Raw genomic sequence first — 24,330 nt, 5'->3', positions numbered from 1 at the left:
GGCGTGATACTCTCCTTCCAGCTCCTGATGCTAGTACTGACAAAATCTCAGTTGTGAAGCAAAGTGCTGGTAGTCAGAGTAGGGGTGTTGGAAAAAAATCGATTCATGTAAGAATCATGGCTCTCAAAGGTAATGGACAGATAATAAATGGACCTGTACCTGTATAGCGCCTTTCCAGTCTTCTGACCACTCAAGGCTTTTACACTACTTGTCACATTCACTCATTTACACTGGCTGGAAAAGATCCTGAAATTAGCACCCCTATGTATTGAAAAGAAATCAAATCTTGATAAATCAAAAGATTCACACCCTTAAAGCAGGGGGTTTAATGCTGACTTATCCACATAATCAAGCATTGGCCTTTGGAAAAGTACTTTTTATAGTTTTAGTGGGTTTATTATAAAGCTGCTATGTGTGTAATCTGTATGTGATTATAGCATTATGCATTGACCTGATGTAAAGAAAATTGACAATCGTGGTGAAAAGTGATGCAGTCTAAATTGCTTTCAACATCAGTTACATCAATGTCCCTCCATGAATAAAGGATCGATGGAGTTGTGACGGGCATTGTTGTCTGCTAGGGCTTGGCAATATGTTAAAAAACTTAATATCACAATATTTTTGTCCAAACACCTTGATTTCGATGATGGTACAGGGTTGACTATTTGTGCTTTTGATAAATAATCATCAGTATTGTGGATTCAATGACTAAGTTGGTCAAAAAAAACCTAAAATATCCAAAATATTAAATATATTTGCCAGCACTACTGTTTTCCGTGGTGTATTTTATGATACCGATATTTGTACTTCCACACTTCCAACTGAGTTCTGGGTTCTCTTAAACAGAAGAATAAAATAATGTTGAATAATGATAATTTCATGACTCATGATTTTAAAATAATTCATGTCTACTTCCATTTTGGAGTAAGTCCCACCTCATTGGTTGTATTCAGTTGTTTTCCCTCGACACAGCTCACCATCTGCTGCACTGAATCCCGAGACATGGTTTCATCCTGTCAGAAATGTATTTTATCGACCCAAAGCTTGTCATTAAAGTATCAGGACAGCTTGCTGCTCAGACTCCATGTGTTTTAGTGTGTGCACCTCGTCTTATGAACCCATCTCACATGAGTATTCATATGGAGCTGAGCTATTATCCCCCTTCTGTCCTCTGAGGCCCTGTGTCTGCTCTCTGGCCCTGGGCATTTTAGCTCATGGCTTTATACTGCTCAAGTTACACGGTGCCTGTTCTTCAAAGTGCTCATCAGTATCCCTTCCACAGCCATATTGTTAAACAGCTCAGTAAGCTCAATGTGTTTGAGGGAGCTTTAAACAGATCCAGTGTGAAAGCCATGGAGAAGAAGTCGCTGACACACAAGCACATTGACAACTGGAGTGTCTTCCCACAGTCTTACCACGAAAGGGGTCCACAGTTGGAGGCGTTATCATCGCTGTAGAATGGAGATGCTGCAAAGCTTCAGGGCACTCTGCACTTTTTTTCTTTTATACTGTCACCTTCTGCACCATCTTTAGAGAAATCTTGTCTCACTCCAAACACCCACAGAGAGCCTCGCTCTTCGCACACATACACCCACAAGCAGATATTCTTGGTCGAGACGCACACTTACATATGCAGACACACGCTTAGGCAGCTAATGTCTGCGGTGGTGTGAGCCTCTAGTTAATAACTGTTTGTTCTCCTCCGCAGATGCAGGCTCAGGATCAGGAGACGATGGTAAGATTTCTCATCTCCTGCTTCTCTGTTCTTGCTAATGTAATGTAACTCCACATGCAGTGCTTCTTAATGGGTTTCTCTGTGCTCACGGACTTTCTCCAGAGATGTGGACTGGACTGGATGTTGGGGGACTTGGACTTGAGTCCACTCAAGTCACTGTTTTGAGGACTTGACAGAAAATAAAAGACTTGTGACTTGACTTGAGACATGTTGACTCAAATGAATTGTCTGTCTTTATGTATTCAGTTTAAATATTTAAAATATTATATGTTGTCAATATTGACATTACAAGTGTCTATGTGATGCTACCCAGCGCATGTGAGGGCTGATGTTAGCCAACATTAGCCAGATACAATCTGTTACCTCACAACTCTGTAGGTAGCTAACATTGCCTAAACAATTGATATCACTTATCAACCCAATCGCCAGAATAAAATGTTGGCAAGTTTTTTGTTATTTGTGTTATTACTTTATCTGGTTGTCATTATTTCGTTGAGACAGCTAGACAGCCGGCTAGCTAGCTAGCTAGTGAACTCCCCCATACCCCCGCACACCAGTCAAAGAAAACAAGTGGAACAAAGTTATCACTCATCAAGCGATAGTAATGGACTTTCTTCCACGCCGACAGCAGGGTGTGGTTGAAGTTGTTAAATATGACTAATTTAGCGGCTGGCTCTCTGTGCTTTGTCACATTACTGCTCATTTGGCCGTTACTGCAACACTTCACTTCCATGACTTGACGCAAGTTGGAGTATGCAAGTTAGTCCGTTGCTTGGCAAGGCAAGGCAAGTTTATTTGTAAATAGCACCTTTCAACAACAAGGAAATGCATAGTGCTTGTACGCATACAAATGGGACAGACCATTCAGCTACATTGATTTGAATGGGAATGTCATTTCTATCCAAATTAATTTCTATGGGTAATGCAGATCCCCTAAACAAGACTTAGACTTCTCTTTATTGAGCCCTTTGGGATGACTCCCGCAAGGAAATAGAGTTGCTTACAAAAACACAAGGGAGGTATAAAAAAATACAGTATAGGATAACCTATAAACTCTTAGCTAAATAAATACAGAGAGTATAAAAAAAAATAAACAGTAAACAATTAACTCTTAGTTAAACATATATGAAGTAGATGTAAGAATACAGGTCAAATCAAATTCACGGAAAATGAAATCGGAGAAGGTAACTGTAGAGAAAATCTATCAGATGAAATATGTATGACTGTTTATGACAGAAATGAGCAGTATAGTTAAATTATTGCACTTAAGTGGTGTATAAAGGTTTTGAACAAAAAAAAACACAAATACATTCTCGAACTAACAAATATGTTTCACATGAATGTATTTATACTTCTAAATATGATTAAATCAATATTGGTTTACGTAACTCACAATGTTAGGTCACATATCACATACAAGAGAAACTTGTTAGCAATAGTACACCTTCTCTGTCACTCTCACTCAAAGACACAAACATTGACAAGCACCTAGTGCTCAGTCCTTGTCTTAGTCTGCCAAATGTTCTGATGGCAGATACCTTTGGCAGTTTGCCTGTTAGGTAAGGTGACCAGATTTCTGAGACAAAATCCAGGGACATTTTCTGTTCAGAGGTGTAGAAACCTCCAAAACATGTTGTGTTTTTGTCTTTGAAAAACTAAAACTGAGACACTGCCCTTACCATTCATAAGCAGTTTCTTTCACCCTATTGCTCCTAAATTGCAAAGGAATTGATTTACAATGGGTTTGTTTCCTCTGATCAAAGTAGCTGAGGTCAAGAACATCCATAAAATCAGCTGTGATAAACAGGTATCAGGTTTTAAGGTCATCATCATCTGCTTTCAAGTTGACCTGTTTTCGCCAGAACTATACTAATGGTATATATGCCATTTTTTTCAGTCACACAAAACTGGGAACATTAGCCAGGGACAGGTCACTGAAAACAAGGGCTGTCCCCTGAACCCTGGAACGTCTGGTCACCCTAGTGTTAGGTTAAGACATATTTTTGCATCTTGAGCAGTGTGTATTGGCTCTCGTAACGTGATGGGAGGGTGTGGGTATTAAAACACTCTGACCTGCACATCACTACATGACAGCAAAATGAAGCTAGCACAAGCAAGTTGCGTTTTAGACACACAGCCGACAACCTCGCAGCTAAATTAATTAATGTGGTGGAGACTTGTGAAATTACTGGGAAAGTGGCTGCATGTGTCCACGACAATGCACGCAACATCATGGCTGCTTATCCTCCCAAAGAGGGGAACTGGGACTAACTTCAGTCACTTAACAGTTGGCCGCTATCGGTCAGAAAATAAATTTAAATTAGCAGTTACCTCCATGAGAACTAGACTATACCAGTCTTTATGAATATTATTTTCATCTTATAATTTGATGCCAGACTAGGCAACTGTCAAGCAACAAAATGAGCATCCTGTCTACCAGCATTCATTGTTGTGCTATATCATTATACATTTCTGTCCCTTTATTATGTTGTTTATTTCTAACTTTGCAGGGTAATTCAGGAAGAAGCATGAGTGTTTACAAAGAAAAAACAAACACAACGGTGGCCTTGATTGTCATAAATGAGATTTCTTTTGAAAACGGGCTTTGCTCACAACTGCTGCAGTGAATTATAATGTTACTGTGACAGGAAATTATGAGCATAAGAATAAAGGCTCGTGATGGATTTTCTGTCTCGAGCCATTGTCACGTCTCAGCAAGATCATTTTCACATCATCCTGAAGTGTACAGCCTGGAAGGCAGGAAATCATTTGAAAAGCTCAAAGTATGGTTTGTAAAATGTTACACAATGTGTGTGTGTGTGTGTGTGTGTGTGTGTGTACATAGTTCACTAATACACTATTGGCACCGTCCTGTGGGATTCCTAATCTCAAACTGATTACATTGACTGAGGTTTTTGTTGTACAACTGGGAGGCCCAAAATACAAATCCACTTATACAGCACATGAGCACTGCCTCTATAATTATCCTACTGAAAATACTCAGAGCTAGAAAAAAGACGTACAAAGACAGTGCAGACTACACATGGTACGGGAATCTTGTTCTCTTTTGGATTGTTTTATTTAGGAAGCATATCTTTCGCTCGTACTGCATAATGGACGGGAGGAATAACAGTTGATGCTTTCTCACAATGGTGTGAGAACAACATTGCAAAAAAAATGAAAGTGATAAGTGTGTGAGTTTCTAGTGATAAGATGGAGAAGAGCTTTGGACGGGAAGTGACTTTTTGTTAATTTGACTTTTGTGTGAGTAACTAATCATGTAAAACCTCCGGATGATTAATAATGTGTCATTCAGCTAAGACTCTAATTTGTTGCCTAATTGACTAACAAGACTCAGCTCTGTAGCTTCAGCGCAGACAGTACACAGTCGGTAGCTGAGCTCATCTGTCAGTGCTTGTATATTTACTCTGCTCTGTCTCTATCTGTCGTCCTGTGTGTTTACCCATGCAGTCCCTTCATTAACTCTCATGCATGGGGCTTCACCAAGCATATATGAGCGAGAGATTGGAAAAGAGATTAGGTCCTAAAAAAAGACGATGGACAGACAGATGAATGAGCGGAAATGAAACTAGTGCTAGGTCAACCAGAGAGAGAGAGAGAGACTGGGGGGAGAGAGAGACACTGGGGGGAGAGGGGGTGGACAAAGAAATGGCCTGAGGAAAGTCACAAAATAGATAACAGAACTGAGGAAACAGAAGGCGAGTGACGCGGAGATGGAGAGAGAGGGACAGAAGGAGGTAAGACAGCGATAAGAAACATGAGGGACAAGAAACAAAATGAAAGATACATTTTCATATACATCCCCTAAACACTCTGTGCAGAAGCTTTGCATCAAACTTTTATTATGTGACAAGGACTCTACTGATGCAGAATAACCTAAATTTGCATCATGTATTCACATGTGGGTTGTAAAAAAGCGACATGGGCATTTGGCTCTTTTCTTTTTATTCCATAAAGCAATGCGAAGCAAGCATTTCAGTCGAACTCTGTGCTGCTGTGTTTTATATTTCGGAAAAGGATAACATTCCCCAGGATTGTTTTTCTGATTTTTATGGCAAGGCATCATAATAACTTCTCTGTGATTGTAGAGAAACAAAGTATTCACAAGGTCTCTATGCTCTATGCCTTCCAAGGGAAACGTCTCTAACGAAAAGAGTAAAGAGAGCATATCTAACCAAATTCTAACGAAACACACAAGATTAATTAAATTTTCAGAAATCAAATAACTCAACTAAAACATGAGAAGATTTCGTAAAAGTATTAGAACATATCACAGCATAAAAATGTGTTTCATTTGATATACCTGCATTTGACCATTTGCATAAGTGATAGGAGTGAATTATTAAACGGTGTGTGTCTGCTCGAACATAAACTGCAATATTAGCATGCCTGCTAACTAGCTTGATAGCTACAGTAAAGGCGGAATAGTACTTCCATGGCCCAGGAGTATTTTGGCGTTAATTGTGGACTCTAAATTGCCCGTAGGTGTGAATGTGAGTGTGAATGGTTGTCTGTTTCTGTTTGTCTCTATGTGCCCTGTGATAGACTGGCGTTCTGTCCAGGGTGGACCCCGCCTCACGCCCCATGTCAGCTGGGATCGGCTCCAGCCCCCCCAACAGTAGTGTAGGAATAAACTGTTTTAGCACTTCTGTCTTATTTGTGTCTCATTAAATCAGTCGCACTGTTCAACTTCTATCTGTGGATATGTTCCTTTTCAGTTTGTATGCACTAAATACAGCATACCCACTGTGAAATAACATTTTCCCACTCGTTGTACTGGAACTGGTGGGACATCAATCCCAGCTCCAGACTTCCGCGGTAAATGAAGCGCACAGTGAGTACAGGGCCCTCATGTGATACTAAAATGAACAGCCGCGGATGCAGGGAGGGGCCCATAGAGGGTTGCATTAATGTGTTCTGTGCAATAAACCCACAAAATGCTCCATGCTATTCAACAAGGTCTCAAAAGTACACTCTGCCACTGCTAGTTACAAGTCAGGCCTGCCACAATCATGCCTCAGCAGACTTTCTTCTAAGCAGAGAAGAAAAGTAAATCAAATTCTTGCTTTTAAAATATCATTACATTTACTGAACATTTGTTTAAAGTGACTTAACGTCACATATATGGCAAAATATTTATTGCAGGATAAACAGTGCACAGAAAATGCTAAGCTTCCCAGTGTAAAGTCCAGAACAAAAAGAGGATTTAAAGCTAGCAGAAGTGCAATGCATACTGTTTGTAGATTTGAACAACACAGAACATGTCCTTATTTAGTCAAGGGTACAAATTATATCATATATTACAACCCTAGACTGTACCATCATTGAAAAATACAAGAGCAACAGTGAGGCGTCATCTACGGAAAGCTTAATGTCATTATCCACATTAAAATAAACCGTCGTCCTCTGAAAACAAGTGAGAGAGCTTTTCTCTTTCTTTCCCTTGGAAACTCATTATTAATGCTCAGCCTTTGAGACCCCTGGGTGGTTTTTAAAGTAGTAGCTGGAGATCTGTCCTTATACTCAAACTGCCAGATAAATTTGACGTAATGATTATTCTGGAGGAAAAGAGACAATTAAGAAAAAAATAGCTCGGGGGCAGTGAGGGTATAGGGAGTGAGAGGCGAAAGAAGAGGGCAAGGACAGGAGGAGGAGAAGCACAAACACACCCTATAAAGAGAATCATAGCAGTGGTCAAAATAGAGAGAGAGATACAGTAGAAGACATGCAAGCGAAGGAGGAGGGGAGCTGGCATAGGTGGAGGAAGAGGAGAGCTGCTGGTGTTTTATGAGCAGGGGAGAAGGTTAAAGAAAGTGGTTGTTAAAGGCGGGGTGGACTCCTATAGAGGAAACCAGCAGTGGAGAGCCAGCCCGGTAAAAATTGACCGTATTTTAATGGCCAATGATAAATCTACACACATAAAGCTCAGGGCAGCTGTGTAGTTGCCAGTTTCTTTGGCTGGTCATGTGTGAATGTGTGTGCAGGCTAGAGGCGAGCTGCGGTGCATTTTGTGCATTTATGCTTGTTAGAGTATCTTCTCTGTGTTTATTTTATCTAATAAATGCGAACACAAGTCAACTGTGCAGGGAGATGCCCTTAGGACATGAGTCTGGTCACATGGCCCCTTTAGTTAGAATCAGACATTTGTCCAAATCAAATTGTACAGTGGAGAAATTGAATTACCCTCACATGATCATGGAGGGACAAAGGACAACCAAAGCTTTAAAGTTAAAAGGTTTCTTTAGGCCTCAACAAAGTCCTGTACAAGTACATTTATAAACAAGGACACGTTGGCAGCTCCTTGGAGCTGTAATGCTGCTTTTAAAGAGAACAAAATGGTAAGAGAGGTCTAGAAATTCTGAGATTTCATGATTTCACATGTCAGAAATGAGCTGGAGAGATTTAAGAAATGCCAGTAGCATGGCGTCATTGATGTCAACCAGTCCAACACTTTGGACCACAATGAACCACTCAGCAACTCCTGGATACTGGATGAATTGCCATGAAATGTATTTCATAATGGTGGGAGCAGTTTTAAAAATGTGTCAGAACCGTTGGCAGCTTCAGCAGGGGAGAGAGAGAGGCTGTTGCTGCCTTGTACAAAATACAAAGAATATAACTCACCATTTACTAAGATTTTTTTCCGTGGAAACTTTGTTAGTGGAGAATGTCTCTTTTGTGGCTTACTCACAAACTGTGAACTCACAAGAGGTGAAAAAAGGTGACGGTAGGGTTTCAACGGCACATTTACCCCACACACCAGGTGCATGCCACAAATGGCACGGCAAATTGTACTTTACTTGAGTAAATATCTAATTCCATTTTATGCTGCTTTATACTTCTACTCCACTACATTTCACTGGAGATATTTTACTTTTATTCCGCTACATTTATTTGGAAAGTAGTTTCAGATTTACGGATTCATATTATTCACGCACAATATTGTCAACAAATAAAACAGGATATATTGTTATACATACTTGTTATACATATACTTCATCAGCTGCAACGTTTGATATTAATGTACAATAATCCGTTAAATTCCAAAAATATAATATTCGGAAAGAGAAAACACTGCATAATGACTTCTTTTACTCTTTGTACTTGAAGTTCATATTGATGCTAATACTTTTGTACTTTTACTAAAGTAACATTTTGAATGCAGGACTTTGGTCTGGTGTTTTTCCCTGGACCTATCATGACATGTAGGTTTATTTCTCCTCCCAACGGCTGTCTAACAGCTAGCTGCAGTTATATATCTGACCACAGATTTACATGGGGGCGCTGTGGCTCTTCCCCACATGAAACCTACTATACTAGTGAAGAAGAATCTATTAACATTAAATATGAGCGAGGTGGACCTCATGCGCAAATATTAAACACAATCCTTGTTATCAGCTTATGACAATGGCAGACATTAAAATCAGTTAACAATTGCTGATTCGATGCAGCTCTCAGTGGGATGTGACATGTGGTAGTAATGACGCCACAACAACACAGTAAATTAGGGTAGACGTTTTTATTCAGTGGTGTAGTAGAACACAGCGCAGAAAATTATCTGTGCATCTGCAACTTTGCAATAGTTTGCAGCCGGGTTGGATTCTGACCTGCTGCCCTTTGCTGCATGCTCCCTCTCTCTCTCTCTCTCTCTCTCTCTCTCTCTCTCTCTCTCTCTCTCTCTCTCTCTCTCTCTCTCTCTCTCTTTCCTATTTACACACAAGTGGGCTGACAGCCTGTCTGTCAACATATGTTTATAGGGGCTCAAATGTTTAAGGTGGAGGGTTTTCTTTCATGTTACTTGTGCATAAGTTGACGTTGTGAATCATACGGGACACCTTAAATCAAACTCTGTATTTCTCTTGACGAAGAACTGATCAGCTGATCACCGGCCATCGAAACCCAATCAGAGTGATCCGTCACCTCCAGAGTCTCGTAAATCCCTCTAGGGTCTTTTTTTGTAATGGAAACACCGCGAGTGAACGGTCATTTGAAAGCGCGTGCCCTGAAACTATCTGAGAAGCCACATTTTTCCTAATGGAAACGCACCTTTTGGCCACCTGTTGGAATGTTTTCAGAACACCTTGGCTATCCTCTCAACCGTCACTACTTAAGTCCACCCTAAAGGCCTTTAGTGTCTGTATGAGATGGACTGGCTATCAGAGCTGTGAGATGATGTAGTATAAAGAACAACAATGTCTGTGAGGATAAAGAGTGCCAAAGTCTATGTAGAGAGGAGGTCAGGGTCAAACAAACTTTTTACTTCCACCCATGAGACTGCTGTTAGTGTCCCGTGTAAAACCAAAAGTCAACATTGACTTGGTCAAAGTTATGTAAGTGTTCTTGTAAGTCAAGTAACTGCGTCACGTACTTACTTACGTAACTAAAGTTACATAACAAACGTACTTATTTGAACCCAATCGATGATCTTTCCTAAACCTAACTAAGACCATGTCACAACATTTACCACGTTTGAAACTGTGACCGTCAAGTTTATGTTGTGTTGATCTGCTGACACCGGTAGGGCTGCTAATTTTGGACAAACTAACAACTCTACAGGTCGTATGAGGATAGAAACAGTGCATCTGATGACTCGGAGGACTTGTTGGGAGACGCATGTTTTTGTAAATTAAAACACACACACAGATGTTATCTGTGATAATATTAGAGAAATGTCAACCATATGGTAGAGTTAGAGGAGAAGTCAGGGGATCATCAAAGTCATTAAGATTCATCCTCTGGGAACCATGAATGTCAAAATGTAATGCCAAACCATTCATTGAGATACTTCCGTCTGGACCAAAGTGGTGGACTAACCAACCAACATTGACATGCCCAGAAACATGCAGCTAACATGGCTGAAAAATAGTTAATTGACCATTAAATATCTCTAGAACATCTTTCTGTAGAGAATCCAACCTGTTAAAATGTAAGTTTGCCACCCACGAACTTGAATTATTCAGTCTTTTTTTTTTCCACTCTATGTGGCTTTTTCACTGAAATATGTACTTTTTTTAAAAATACTCCAGTAGACCTAAATTAGTCCCAAATAGAATCAACCAGAACACTGGTTAGGAGCCAGCAGGACACTCCTGCCTCGAGCCCCAAAGTCAAAGATTTAAACTCTGTCATGGTCCGTGGGCTTCCGGCATTAAAGTGACCTAATTTCACTGCAGTTTCGAAGGGTAACTCTTATCTAAATGAAGTGCTTTGTCAAGGTCAAAACACTGTCCCGTAACTTATCAGAGCCATTTTCTGTTTGAATGGTAAAAAACGACTTCATTATAAGTCCTTAGCAGCAGCGAGGGAGCATCAGTCTGTCTGCAGGCTTAATACGAGTATTTACGGGGCATTCTTCAAAGTGTCTCAGTCTTTTCAGCTACCTGATTTCCTTTGTGTGTCTCTAATGATGGCTGAGCTTTGTTCAGCCTGAGACTTTTTAAGCACCGTTCCTTCAGTACTATCAGGAGAATTAAAATCACTACTCTGCCGTTCTATCATTGTTAATGACATAACGTTATCTCTAGATGGATAACGATATTAGATTTGTGTTTGTATTCATGCAACACACCGTGCCTCCACTCTTTATTTTGCATTTACTTTTCAGAGTGTTGACTAATGAAAAGATAAACACTGTACTTGGCTTAATTGAAATACAATGTCCTGATTGGGGTAATTAATCTAATGATCAAACTCACAACACTATGGATTTGCAAGTACTTCATTAATTTGAATTAAGGGCGAGGCTCCACTATGGTGCAATTGTGAATTCAATTTCAATTGATCTCCTTTGGTCGGTACGCAGAAATGCACAAAAATTATTATATGAGTTAGCACTCTATACTATTATTTCATTGGCTTTTCAAATATCCTGTAGCACAATAATCAGTCAACAACCCCAGTATTAGGCCTAATATTAGCTATCATCAAGAATAATCTCTGCTCTGCTGATGCTGTGTCAGTGTTGGTTTATGGGGAATAGATGTTAAAGCCCATAGCCATAACATGAGCTCATTTTCCTGCTGAAACAATTGGAAAGCACTTGTAACTGCTTTTTAAGTCAAGGTGTCATATACACTGTAGATCAAAATTAGAGATCAAATTATTAATACTTGATTTATTCTGAAATACTGTCATCTTTTATTGGTTAGAATTCTATAAAATAGCAGTTGTGGCTATACCACTGCTGCACTTGCATGTTTTTTTTTTAAATAACCAAGGCACTTCAACAAAAACCTTTATTTTGTGAAAAAAACAGTGAATCTTCACAATGGTTGCTGTTCTCTAAATGTGCTTGTTTTTTTCACAAAATAAAGGTTTTTGTTGAAGTGCTTTGGTAAATAAAAAAAACATGCAAGTGCAGCAGTGGTATAGCCACAACTGCTATTTTGTAAAATTCAAAAAAAAAAACAACAACAACATTTCAGAATAAATCAAGTATTAATGATTTGTTCTCTAATTTATATCTTTATTGTAAATAAAGTGTATTTTTATTCAAATCGAATGGAACAGGATGTCGACATACTGAAATGAAATAGCTTGCCGACCTGCGGTTCGTCCTGTTTCAGCCGCCTCCACAATGACCAGCTGCTGCCCCAGTCACACTGCTATTGCTATGGTAACCAAGTTAGAGGTTTAGGGAAGTGGGTAATCTAATCTTCCCACTTTGTGGCATAGCGATAAGGCTCACCACCGCCAGCCCACCCGTGTGCGTTTGTGTGTGTCCTATTTGGTCATTCTATGCTGCCTGTCTTACACACCCGCACACAGACACCCAGGCACACACACACACACACACACACATACACACACACACACCCAGAAACTATCTAGCCAATACGTTCCACCCTAATAGGCAGGTGAAAGCCGAAGGGCAGATAGGCTTCCAGCCCTGCTGAAAAGTCTGAGCCTTACTGAAGTTGACATTCTGCAGCAATAGCCTCAAAAATAAAGGAAAGCTCCACTGCTTTTATTGCACGTCTAGTAGAAGTTGGACTTGTTTCAACAATTTCTGCAATGTCAAATATCTGGTGCAACAGTTAAGATCATGTTCCACACACTATAAATCCCCCAGCTACATGCACACAGCATGCAGAGGAGCATGTTCACCTTCAAAGGGACAGATCACCCTCATTTTCAGGTTGGGTTTCTGCTACAGCATGTTTACGTGCCTTAGTGTTCAAAAATCAACTTTTACACAGTTTTCTTACACTGTCTGTCTAAATATACCTGTATTCTATCTGAAATGCTCTGTTTGTGCTGCTAGAAATGTTTTAGCACCTGTCTCTTTAAGCTCCTGTCCCAAGGTTTTTTTAAGGGCATGGTCTTGCTCTTTGTTCAGTTACAGGATATGATAAAAAAAAATTGTCTTTTTTTTTTTTTTAACGGTGATGGTGCGTTAATCATTCATACAAAATGACTAAATTGTGAATGTAAGATATAGAAAGGTTTTCCATGACTACAAAAGTTCAGCAGAGAAAAGCTTCAAACATTAGGTAAATCACATCACAAGACTGAAATTAGAAAATCATATAAAATCATGGGCCCAGGTTTATAAATGATATATCTTTGTGGTCTAAGTAGATATTTCAGGAAATGCTAATACACTTTATAGGACTGTGTTTTCTTCATTTTGCAGTCACACCAGCAATGCATAATCTATAAATAGGCTAAAATAAGCTTCAGATCTACCTGCAGTATAATAATTAATAATTAGCTGTGGACAAACCTAGCTAACAAACGCGGATGTGGTAGTCAGAGGACTAGAAAGGCGCTATAGAAGTACAAGTCCATTTACCATTTACCATTAGTCTCTGTGGATAAACATCGACCAACAGCATTAATACATGCTCAGTTGTTTTTCAGACTTGCTGATGATTGTGAAATAAAGATACAGGGTTAGGACCTTTCTCCCGTAAACATGTTGTATACATGGACAGCCCCATTCCTCTCAGACTACAGCACATGAAAAGGAAGAGCATATGAGGTTCATTGTAATGTACACCGAGATAGTCCCTACGTTAAACACACACACACACACACCCATCTCACGGTCTCACAGTGCATACGATCAGGCAGCGCACATGAGAGAGGCTTGGCTGATAAGCCTTTATTTCGGCACGGGGATAACGTCGTAATGTAGACGGAGAGGGATGGGATCTGCAAATGAGATTGAAGCAAAGTCGTTAGATCCCTACATCCACACTCTCCCTCTCCTTTCTCCATCTCTCACCTCTGCTGCTTTTGCTTTGCCTTCGTCTCTCCATGGGAACGTATCCAATCATACCACTCTGAAATTATTATTAAAACTTCTATGTGTGTGTGTGCACACAGCAGGGGCACTGAATGAGATGAGCTGGGTTGTGGTGCAGAGATTCAGACAATATCTGGTGTGAGAAGGGAAGGTAAGTGACGATTGGCAGCCGCCATGGGTAAGATCTATCAGTGGAGGAGGGCGAAAAGTGGGACAGAGGCTGATGAGAATACCAGGGTCACCTCTGGGCCAGCCCTCGCTTTCACTGGCATCAGGGATTTTATTGTCATATTTTTTTTTGTCATCTTAAAAATAATAGAACAGGGCTGAGACAGAGAGTGGCCAGGGAGAGGAGCGAGATTGCGCCAAATAGGGGGCCACGGAAAAGGAGGGATGGACAGATATTGGGATAGAGAGATAGAAGGATTGGACTTTTTTTCTGTAATGGCAGGATTTGACTGGGATTAAGAGAGGGAACAGGGGAATCAGGAGGGCACTTTAGGAAAGAAGTTGAGCTGTGTGTGCGTGTGTGTGTTAGTGTGTGTGTGTGTGTGTGTGTGTGTGTGTGTGTGTGTGTGTGTGTGTGTGTGTGTGTGTGTGTGTGTGTGTGTGTGTGTGTGTGTGTGTGTGTTAGGGGGCATATGTGCAGCAGGGTTGAGTCCTAAAGCCCGGATATGAGTTAGCATTTTTGAACTTCCCGTTCCTTCATCTCAAAGTCAGTGTTTTTTTTAAGAGTTTTTGGTAAGAGGCCTAAAATAACGTCTGTTGGTAGCACAAGCTTCTCTGGCCATCAACATCTTGGCACTGCTTGAATGCCTAGTTCTTGGCCAATCCAAAAAAGGGCAAAGAGTTGAAGGATAGGTGGAGATTGCCACCTATGACAACATCCACCTGTCACTCAAAGTGACCATGCCCTTCATTATGCAGATCTCTAACCCTTAATATAATTTAAAAGGGTGAGTTATATAAAAATTCACCTCTCTTACAGTTTTCATGAAAAATGAAATTAGCTATCAGGCTGTAAACAGGTTTATTTCTGCTGTAAAGTTGGGCATTTTAACATGGAGACTGACTTGCTTGTGGTTATTCCAAGAAAGGCAGTTTTTGGCACGTCCGCGTTGGTTTGATTTTGCTGCTTGTGCCTCTGACAAGAAAAGTTAGTAGTTGTGATGTTGTAGGATTGGATTTATATAGCACCTTTTTCAGTACTCAAGGCGCTTTACAGAGTCCTGTACATTCACACGGTACGGTAGTGGTAGTCACAGCTGCCCCCCTCCCCCCCCCCCCCTCCGACCACCTCCTCATTCATACAGTCATACACATTAACATGAGGTAAGGTGGGTGAAGTGTCTAGCCCAAGGACACAACGACTATGACACAAGTAGGGCAGAGATCGAACCGCTGACCCTTCAGATACTGGCCGACAGGTGGAGTTCATTTATATCTTAATTTTATACCTCTATTGGCATTTAGGCTTGAAAATCATAACAGTGATGTTCATTTGTAAACACTATCTTGCTGAACAAAGCAACTGCAGTAATCCAAGAAGCCAATGGAAAGGGCGATTCTAACTTTTACAGGGGATTTTAAGCTGTTATGAACCGTCCTTTCCAGTTTTCTGTACAAACTGGCAGTCAGCAGTGGTAAACCTTCATATTTAACACGAGAAAAGTAGATTGGAAAAGTGCAGATATAGCAGCAGTCCCTCGTAATGTCAAAACATACAGTGGATAATAAAACAAATGACGGATTGTATCTTCATCTTCCGGGGAAACTTGGCATACTATATATCAGCTCAGTGATATTCAGTTATACTGTGCCATAACCATCTGCTGTACACACAGACTTACAGTATAACTGTCATGGCTGTAAAGACTGTACTCAGGCAACAGATAGGATGTCCCAGATAAATAATAATCCTTGATACAGCAGCAGTGGAGACATCACTCGCCCTTTTGGCCCTTCCCTGGGGATTTCAGGTCATGCCTTCTTATGTAAGCCTGATAAAAAAAACACATGGAACATTAATGCTTATCTCAGCCCAGTTTCTCTATTAGTGGATTTAAAAACTCTAGTATTATAACCACTCTATTTGTAACATGCCAATTTATTCATAACATCATAGGTTTTCAGTCACCATGGTGATTATGGTTATGAGACCCCCCCCCCCCCCCCCCCCCCCCCTTTACTGCCTAGATATTAGATTCCAAGCTTAATTGATGTTCCTTTTTTCTTTTTCTTTTTTTGAGTTTCTTTTTCATCAGATCATTTTCCACAAGTTCCAGTTTGGTCAAGTCCCAGATTTCTGTAATCATGCCAGCTGTCATTTTCTTTGACACCAGCGAGCTAGCGCAGCTCATTAGAGGCTGTGTGGCTGGATGATGCTAGCAAGGCAATTTGAGTTACGAGCCTACAGAGATGTTGGCCTCAATTCCAGGTAGGAAGAAACAAGAAAAAGGGGAAAGAGAATAGGGAGGAAAAGAGAGGGAGGAAGAGAGAGAGAGAGAGAGAGAGAGAGAGAGAGAGAGAGAGAGAGAGAGAGAGAGAGAGAGAGATGTTTCTCTTGTGGGTCATTCTACCATGGAGAAAGTTTTTTCATTTGCTTGAAGATAATTGCGGCAGATATATTCTGCTGATGCCCAGCTGAGCAGTAACTCAGAACAGGTAATTTTATATGGGACACAGCTAAGGTGTGATATCTGCTGGACACCTTTTACGTAGTTGTTTGGTAGTTTATGCCACCGCGCCAGCGACAGCCGTGGTCGGAAGCATTATGTTTTTGGGTTGTCCGTCCATTCATATGTCCAACCATACGTCCGTCCATCTGTCCATCTGTCCATACCATTTTTGAGGGAATGTCTGCAAATTTGGCACAAATGTCCTCTTAGACCAAATAATGAACTCATCAAGGTCACTGTGACCTCACAAAATGCATTTTTGGCCTTAAGTCAAGAATGTAATTAATTTTACACAAATGTCTAATAGGATACAATTGTGGAGTGATGATATTTTATATCCAAAAGGTCAAAGGTAAACTTTACTGTAAGATCATAATATTTCTGTCCAACATTAATGCCATAACTCAGGAACAGAAGGAGAGAGATGCAGATACTGAACTGGTGACGCTAACCTTCAAACTGTACAGATTGTACAGGTCGTCTGTGCTACTAGGTTGAAGATGTGTGTGAAGCATCCATGTTTCACCAATAAATACACGTAATACCTTTTTATTAAATTCCTTCAGAGTCTTCACTACATACAGTATGTAATGCCAATATAGACAGACATGGGTGAACTGCAACTGGTCAGCAGAGGCACACAACTGAAGGCGGTAATTCTAGTTTTCTTATGTGTTTACAGAGGCTATTGATATAGTAAGCCATGATAGTGGAGCAGATGATTACATTGAGTGTTTCAAGTGTGGGCTCCATGAATGAATCATTGTACAGTTAACATGAGAAAATAGAAGGTCAATTGGAGATGCGGACCTGAGCCAGGGCCTTGATCTCTTGATAATGAAAGCGGGGAAAAATTGTAATTGGTTTTTACCCCAAACTTGAATGGGTTCTCCTTTGGCCGGTGCTACACCATCCACCATAGTTCATGGAAATCAGGCCATTATTTTTTATTGAAACCTGCTGACCAGCCTGTTTTGCTTTGTTAAAGTACATGTAAAAACAAGTAGTGCAGTATGTGCCTTCGAGTCTTGCCTCAATATACAATAATTTCCTCTGCTCTGTGCCTGTAATATTAATTCCCACATTTCTGATTCTTCTCATCAACAGTGCAAATGAGTTTTCCACTCAATCTCTGCGGGCCTCCGACGGCGTTGTGCTCCATATGTAAACATCTGAAGGCTGTTTATTTTTGGGCTTCCACACTCCCCCTCCGGAGGAGCGAGCAAATCCCTTGTGGCAGTAAAGTCGGGGGGGGGGGGGGGGGGGGGTGTACTGTGTTTGTGCTAATGGCTTTGTGTTTTGAGAGCAGAACTTATAGAGTGAGCTTTGGGAATTCCCAGTTTGTTTACATTGTAGAAGCAGATCATATTGAGGGTTGGGATGGTGCATTGGCATTAAAGGAGCAGTCAGTGACTTAATTTTTCCTCTGAAATGGCATCTACGGAAGCAGTGTGAAAGTTGTACACGTTTATTCAATCGGATAAACCCTTGAGATACACCATCTCATTTTAGAGTTGATCCAAAGGAAAGTGTTGCATGATGAAGTGAAGACTACTGGAGAAAAGATTTATCTGTCCAGCAGAGGCCACAAAGTGCACATACACACATGCATCTACCTCCTCTCCAACTTTCATTGTTTTTTTTCTTTTTTAAATATATTTCCCAAAATACTTTTCAACTAACACTCTTGAGTGTGTATTAAATTACCATGATGAAGAAAAGGGAGCCTCTGAGTCACATCCTGTCCTCAAAGGACATCTCTTTATATTTCTCTTCAATAAAATCTCTGTGTCCTCTTTGCTGGATTTCTCCCTGTATGACTGTAAATGTAGATAGAAAGCATATTATTATTCTTGCACTGTGATGTTTGAGGAGCGTGCTGATGTAATTGCAGCATTCGACAAGTTTCTCTGTGCTGACCTTAAATTTCAGTTTGAATTGGATTGTGATCACGACTAGTTTGGAACTAGATCATTAATAAACTCGTTAAACACACTTTATGATTGACATTTGCTGTATAGAGGATTGTAGTCCATATGTGGAATAAATAGTTGTTATGTATGAACATCTGCTACGAATGTTATCAGCCAATACAATGGGCATTATTAGCTGTTATCACCACCGTAGATATAAGGCGGAAAGGCCCTTCTCCACCTATTAGTTGGCTCAGTAGACTGTTATTCTCTCCTGATAAGATAGATCACCCATCTGCATCGACTCCTGGACCGCAGCTCTGCAAGATACTATAGCAGGGGCGACAATGGTAAGACAGTATTAAAGAAACTCTGTGTAAGGAGAAGGGTTTGGGTGGTTGATGGGTGAAACAAACAAACGACTTTCACACAGGATGCCAGTGTTCATGTCCCATGTACTGTAAGAGTGAAAGTCAATAGTGACTTTTTGTCGCCATATGTAGACTACCCAAGTTGACTTTCATACGTAACATTCTTAAACATGTGTCATCAACATTTGTTTGATCATATTCACTGAAGCCTACACTATGCTCTGATATAAAAACATAAATCATCCGGTTTAAGAAAAAAAAAATTGCACCTGCATCTCAGGCACAGTTCGTGCACACGCCATAGATCCCCCCCTCCACGCATGTTACAATATCACTGGCACACGCCTCAAGCTAGGCATGCGCTAAATGACATTTGCAGTTGCGATTTATGAGTAAGTTAGCGAGTCTACCTCTGTGTAGCATGTCCTCCTTGCTGTGTATCAATGAGAGAAGACACGGGCGCGTTCACAGGAATCTGGTACACGTGCACGAGAGAGAGCAGAGGAGCTCGGTGGTAGTGGGGGAGGGGCGTGAGAGTTGTAAACATTTGACGAAATTGATCTGCCAGACTGGTCACTGCAGCTTTAACTAAAAGCAATTTTTCCACTGCATGTAGTGATGGGCAAATGAGGCTTCATGAAGCTTCGTGAAGCATTTTTTTTAAATTTCTTGGCTCACTAGATAAAGCTCTTAGCTCTTGAAGAAAAAGGCTCCATGAATGGAAATTCAATATGCTTTCAGCCTTTGTTGAACATACAATAACAAACATTAGTATTTTTACCCAAACCACGATCTTGTCCTCATTCTAACCACGTAGTTTTGTTGCCCTAAACCTAACCAAGTAAAGTTCCTTTAATTTGAATTCACAACTGGACTCACAGAGCGCTAAAAAGTCTCGCCTGACCAAGCTAAAGGCAACCGTTACCATGTGCATAAATAACAGCCTTCTGAACATGCTAGTAGGTGTGGCAGGCCCCTTCAAACCTGTATCTATGAGGCTGATAACCACGGATAACACCTAGAGTGTGACATATAATGTATATTTTGGAGTTTGGTTCAGTGTATACTGATCAGTCTTTATTTAGTTTCAGTTTATTTGCTCATAATCATTATTTTTTACATCTTTAACTCAACATATAAAGCTAACATTATTATCAGAACTGAATGGCGGTAGAAAATATTAACAGTCTAATCAGTCTAATCTTCATTTGTGCTGTGCATGCTTTATCTGATAGCCTTCTTGCAGTGCTAGCTTCACAGTACACATTGCATTGGTGTCACGTTAACGTCACCTTGGACGTACCATGGAGTTTCACAAATGTTCGTAAAGGAACGTCAAGGACAAATTGAATAGCTGTTGATGACATTCCTACCGTAGGTGTTGATTGAACAGTAAGGCCACAAAGACGATTAACACATTTTGATCGTCAAAAGATTTTTCATCTTTTGGAGAACTGCTTCCATCAACCTTTGAACTGGGAATGATGTGCAGCAAAAAACAGCAGCATGGCTCGTGTGAAGATAAAAGTCTTAACAACAGAAAAAAAACTTCACTTTCAATTTGCTTTTTTTCTCTGTTGGAATATTGGCCTGCCACATTTTTCCTTCCAATGCTTTTCACTGCCATAGAAAGCTCAGCCTTGTCAAAACTGTTTTTTCCATGAAGTTCAGTCATAATTGACTAAACTTATGTAGCACTTTTTTAAAGCAAATCAACAAAGAACTTTATATACAACTGGTTTCTAAATCAATATTTTAAACAAGTCCCATGAATTTAAAATATCAAATGAAGGCAAATATTGAATAGAAGAAAGAATTCCGCACTAACGGCTTTATATTTATCGAACTGTTTCTGTCTGCGTTAAATGAGGCTACCTGTAAACGTAAAATAGAAATATCTTTAAAGTGTTTATTAAGTCTGCTGCTGCAACCTGTTCTCACTCTCAGCATGTAAAATATGGCAGCTTGGCCACACAAGACACGCTTCAGCATCGGTATGAGACGAACCAGGCTTTCAACTATTCGACCATGGCGTAGTGAGATAATGTAGTAAAAAGAGCAACAAAGTCCATGTAGGGAGATCATGGTTGATGGATGGGTCAAACAGACAAAGGACTTTCAGCCAGGAGGCAGTTGTTTGGGTCCTGTGTAAAACCAAATGCCATCATTGACTTATTTTTGAAACGTACATAAGTTACTCAACATACTTGTTTTGACCCAAACCAGAATATTTTTGTAAACCTACCCTGCGTGTTAAAAATGCTGCCACAGAAGGATGAAGGGTTGTGTATGGGGCTGTACTCTGATTATCTCACCTATATGTGAGATGTGTGTGTGGGAGTTTCAAGGTGACAGAGGACCTGATAGTTAAGTAATGTCAGATTAAAACCATATCTGAGCTCGGGCTGGGCCCGAATATTCAAATATTCATTCGTTGTGTAGGTATTCGATTTTCATTTTTGGTATTTGGATATTTTGTGTGTGTGTGTGTGTGTGTGTGTGTGTGTGTGTGTGTGTGTGTGTGTGTGTGTGTGTGTGTGCTTAATGTAGGCTATTAGTAAAGGTAGACTGCAAAATATGTTTTGCCAGTACATTCTTTTTGCTATTTATTCTTTTTAATTGCACTATTAACATGTGAAAATAATAAACCCTCTGATCCTGGGCGGGAGACAGCAGCGGTTGCACGTGAGTCCAGTGCTGCCTTCGGTCACGGCATCAAGTAGGAAGTAAATTATGTGATTTCTGATACGGGCATTGTATTTAAAGTATTGCTGGTATAACATTAGTGTGTTTTGTTTTGTTTTGTTTTGTTTGCATCTTTCTTTGTGAAGCTGATGGTAGGCCCAGGCTATATTTAGAACCGTAGTTTCACTTTTACGGTGCTGTGTCAGATTGTCCGATTGCGCCTCGTTAATGAGCATTTGTAGGTGTAATTCATCAATGATAAGACACGCTGATGGGCAAAATAATGTTACCTTATGCGGATGATTTAACAGTAGGCTAGCAGACAGTTGTTTTTCTGGTGATTAAATGAGGAAACAGTCTGGCCCACAACAAATATTTGAATGTTTGCATTTCATAATCGGGACAGCCCGGATCTGAGCTTGAGCCCAACTCTGCAGCTGTGAAAATTCTCACCTCGGCAGTCCCTCTCAGTTGTAGAGAGATTTCTGCAGTCATTGCGTTGGTTGTCTGCCTGCAATTTTATTATTTTGCTCCAGTCTCAATGCTCTCACTTCCAGACACAGCAGCTGTTTTCAGCTCTGGTAAAGACGCTGTAACTTTACTCACAACCAAACAACAGACAGATAAAGTTAGGCAGTAGCTGGTGAACAAAGTGGAACATTTTGCGGCCAAAGACAGATATTTATTAGAGATGCCCCGATCCGATACCTGGATCGGTTATTAAATGAATGAGGCCGATCCAGCATTCCGGTCCACTCGCTTTATTAATATCATACACAGCAATACAGAGATCTAATTACTTCGATTCTATGTTTACAACAGCGGTTAGGGTTTTAGATTACATTTTAAAATATCTGTTTGCAGTGCACTTTAGATGGAAGTGTTATTTAATACACTTTGTTATTTGTTAATAAATAATATTGAGTACATTTATATCTGTGTTAATTTCTGACCTTTTTTTAACAAGGCTAAATGTTTATGTCAAGTCTGAAGCCTTCACTCACATGGACAGGTATATGGTTCATTCATTCAATGGCAGTATTGAATTGGCATCGGGTATAATACTAATACTTATCCATGGTGGAGACCCAACAACAGATAAGATTAAACAACAAAAAGCATTGCTTGTTACCGTCTCAGAAGGACACATAGCCAGATAGACTGTTAAATAACTCTGTTTATTCATGTAGAAAAAACATGGTTACAATTTGGATAAGTTTAGGCACGAAAACATCTTGGTTAAGTTTAGGGAAATATCATGATTTGGGTGAGAATGACTACTTTGTTGAGAATAGTGGAGCTCTGCGTTAATTAAGGCTAGGTAACTGTCATGCTTTTTTTTTTACTGGCTCATTTCTTTTCATGGTAAAAATGTACTGCATGTCAGGCAGGACGTCATAGTTATGCACAAACTGCTGCACTGATAAATTAAATGTCCCCTATTATATAATTTTGTTAGAGTGCAGATATCTGTGTTGTCAGATATTTCGACCAGTAACCACCACCTCTCGCCTCTCCTTCTCCTCCTCCTCCTCCTCCTCCTCCTCCTCCGCCTCCTCTATCCCCTTTCGCTCTCTCTTTAGCCCTGGCCAATCCTCTCTGGTGGTCTTGTGCACACAGGATTAGCCCATAGTTTTCTCTTCCTCTTCCCCCCTTGAGACCAAACTCACCCGCCATCCGGCTGTCCAAGGCTCCTCTCCAACACTCAGTGGTGTGAGATTGGCCCTGCAGGCTGGTGGCGGGATTAGATGTGGCATGGTGGGGCTCAGAGGGCTGCCAGCAGACACCGGTGGACTTGGTACAGAGTAGCTGCAGGCTGCAGGCTGACATTTCCTGAGATTTTCTGTCACCGATGCATAATAGAGCAAGCAGGTGATGAGGACAGAAGGGGCCATACTGTGCCAAGACCACTGACGTGTGTGTTTGCCCAAGGACAGAGGTGTCACTAGGTGGGGATGCCAGGGGACTGTCTGCTCAGAGAAGCAGGCGCATACATTTCTGCCATCTCAAAAAGTCCTGTCCACTGAGCCAAATAAAGCTTGGTGGACGTGACTCTGACCGTCGCTCTAAAATAACATAGCAATGTACAAATATAGTGTAATATAATATAGGATGAGTTATAAAACGATTCACTCCTCGTACAGTGGGAAGTGAATGGGGAAACTAGCTATGGACCAAAAACGCTTTTGTACCAGGTTGTAAACATGTTTTATTCTGCTGTAAAGCTGGGAACTTCAGTTTTTGGCACTTCCATGTTGGCTTTATTTTTCAGCCACAGTTTGCCGATTGGCTGAAACTGACTATAAAGCTCTATAAAGCAAAGGGGGGCTGCAGATATGAGCGACAATTCTCTGTAGGTTCGTCACCACAAACACCACCTTTCACATTGTTGATGCCAGAATAGATTTTCAGGCACGTTTACAATTATTTTTGGTAAATTATTTGGTTCCTTCCACAACTGATCAAATCATATGGGCACTGTACCTTCTACAGGAGCTATCAGCTATTACGAGTAAAATAATGTTTGCCATCTTATCGGTCATTACCATATCAACCCATGTAACCCATATATACCATGAAAGTATCTTCAAATACTTTACAAATTGAGCACATTTTCAAGTAAAACTCTGTAGCTCTACCTACTAAAATGACACCACAAATTTCTTCCCATGCACTC

The 24,330-nt window shown here is 40.5% G+C and overlaps 1 protein-coding gene across 3 annotated transcripts in view; it reads left to right on the top strand.

The window, feature by feature from the left end:
- tmeff2a (transmembrane protein with EGF-like and two follistatin-like domains 2a) overlaps positions 1 to 24,330 on the top strand; it is a 144,826-nt gene that overhangs the window by 79,640 nt on the left and 40,856 nt on the right. For all 3 annotated transcript variants that reach the window (XM_083921748.1, XM_083921747.1, XM_083921746.1), the window contains exon 4: positions 1,709 to 1,735. In XM_083921748.1, the coding sequence (XP_083777874.1) occupies positions 1,709 to 1,735 (27 nt within the window). The remainder of the gene's footprint in view (positions 1 to 1,708; positions 1,736 to 24,330) is intronic.

Source organism: Echiichthys vipera (assembly GCF_963691815.1).
Source record: "Echiichthys vipera genome assembly, chromosome: 10".
Lineage (NCBI taxonomy): Eukaryota > Metazoa > Chordata > Actinopteri > Perciformes > Trachinidae > Echiichthys > Echiichthys vipera.
The sequence above is the reverse complement of the archived record's forward strand: the minus strand, read 5'-3'. Positions and strand labels throughout refer to the sequence as shown.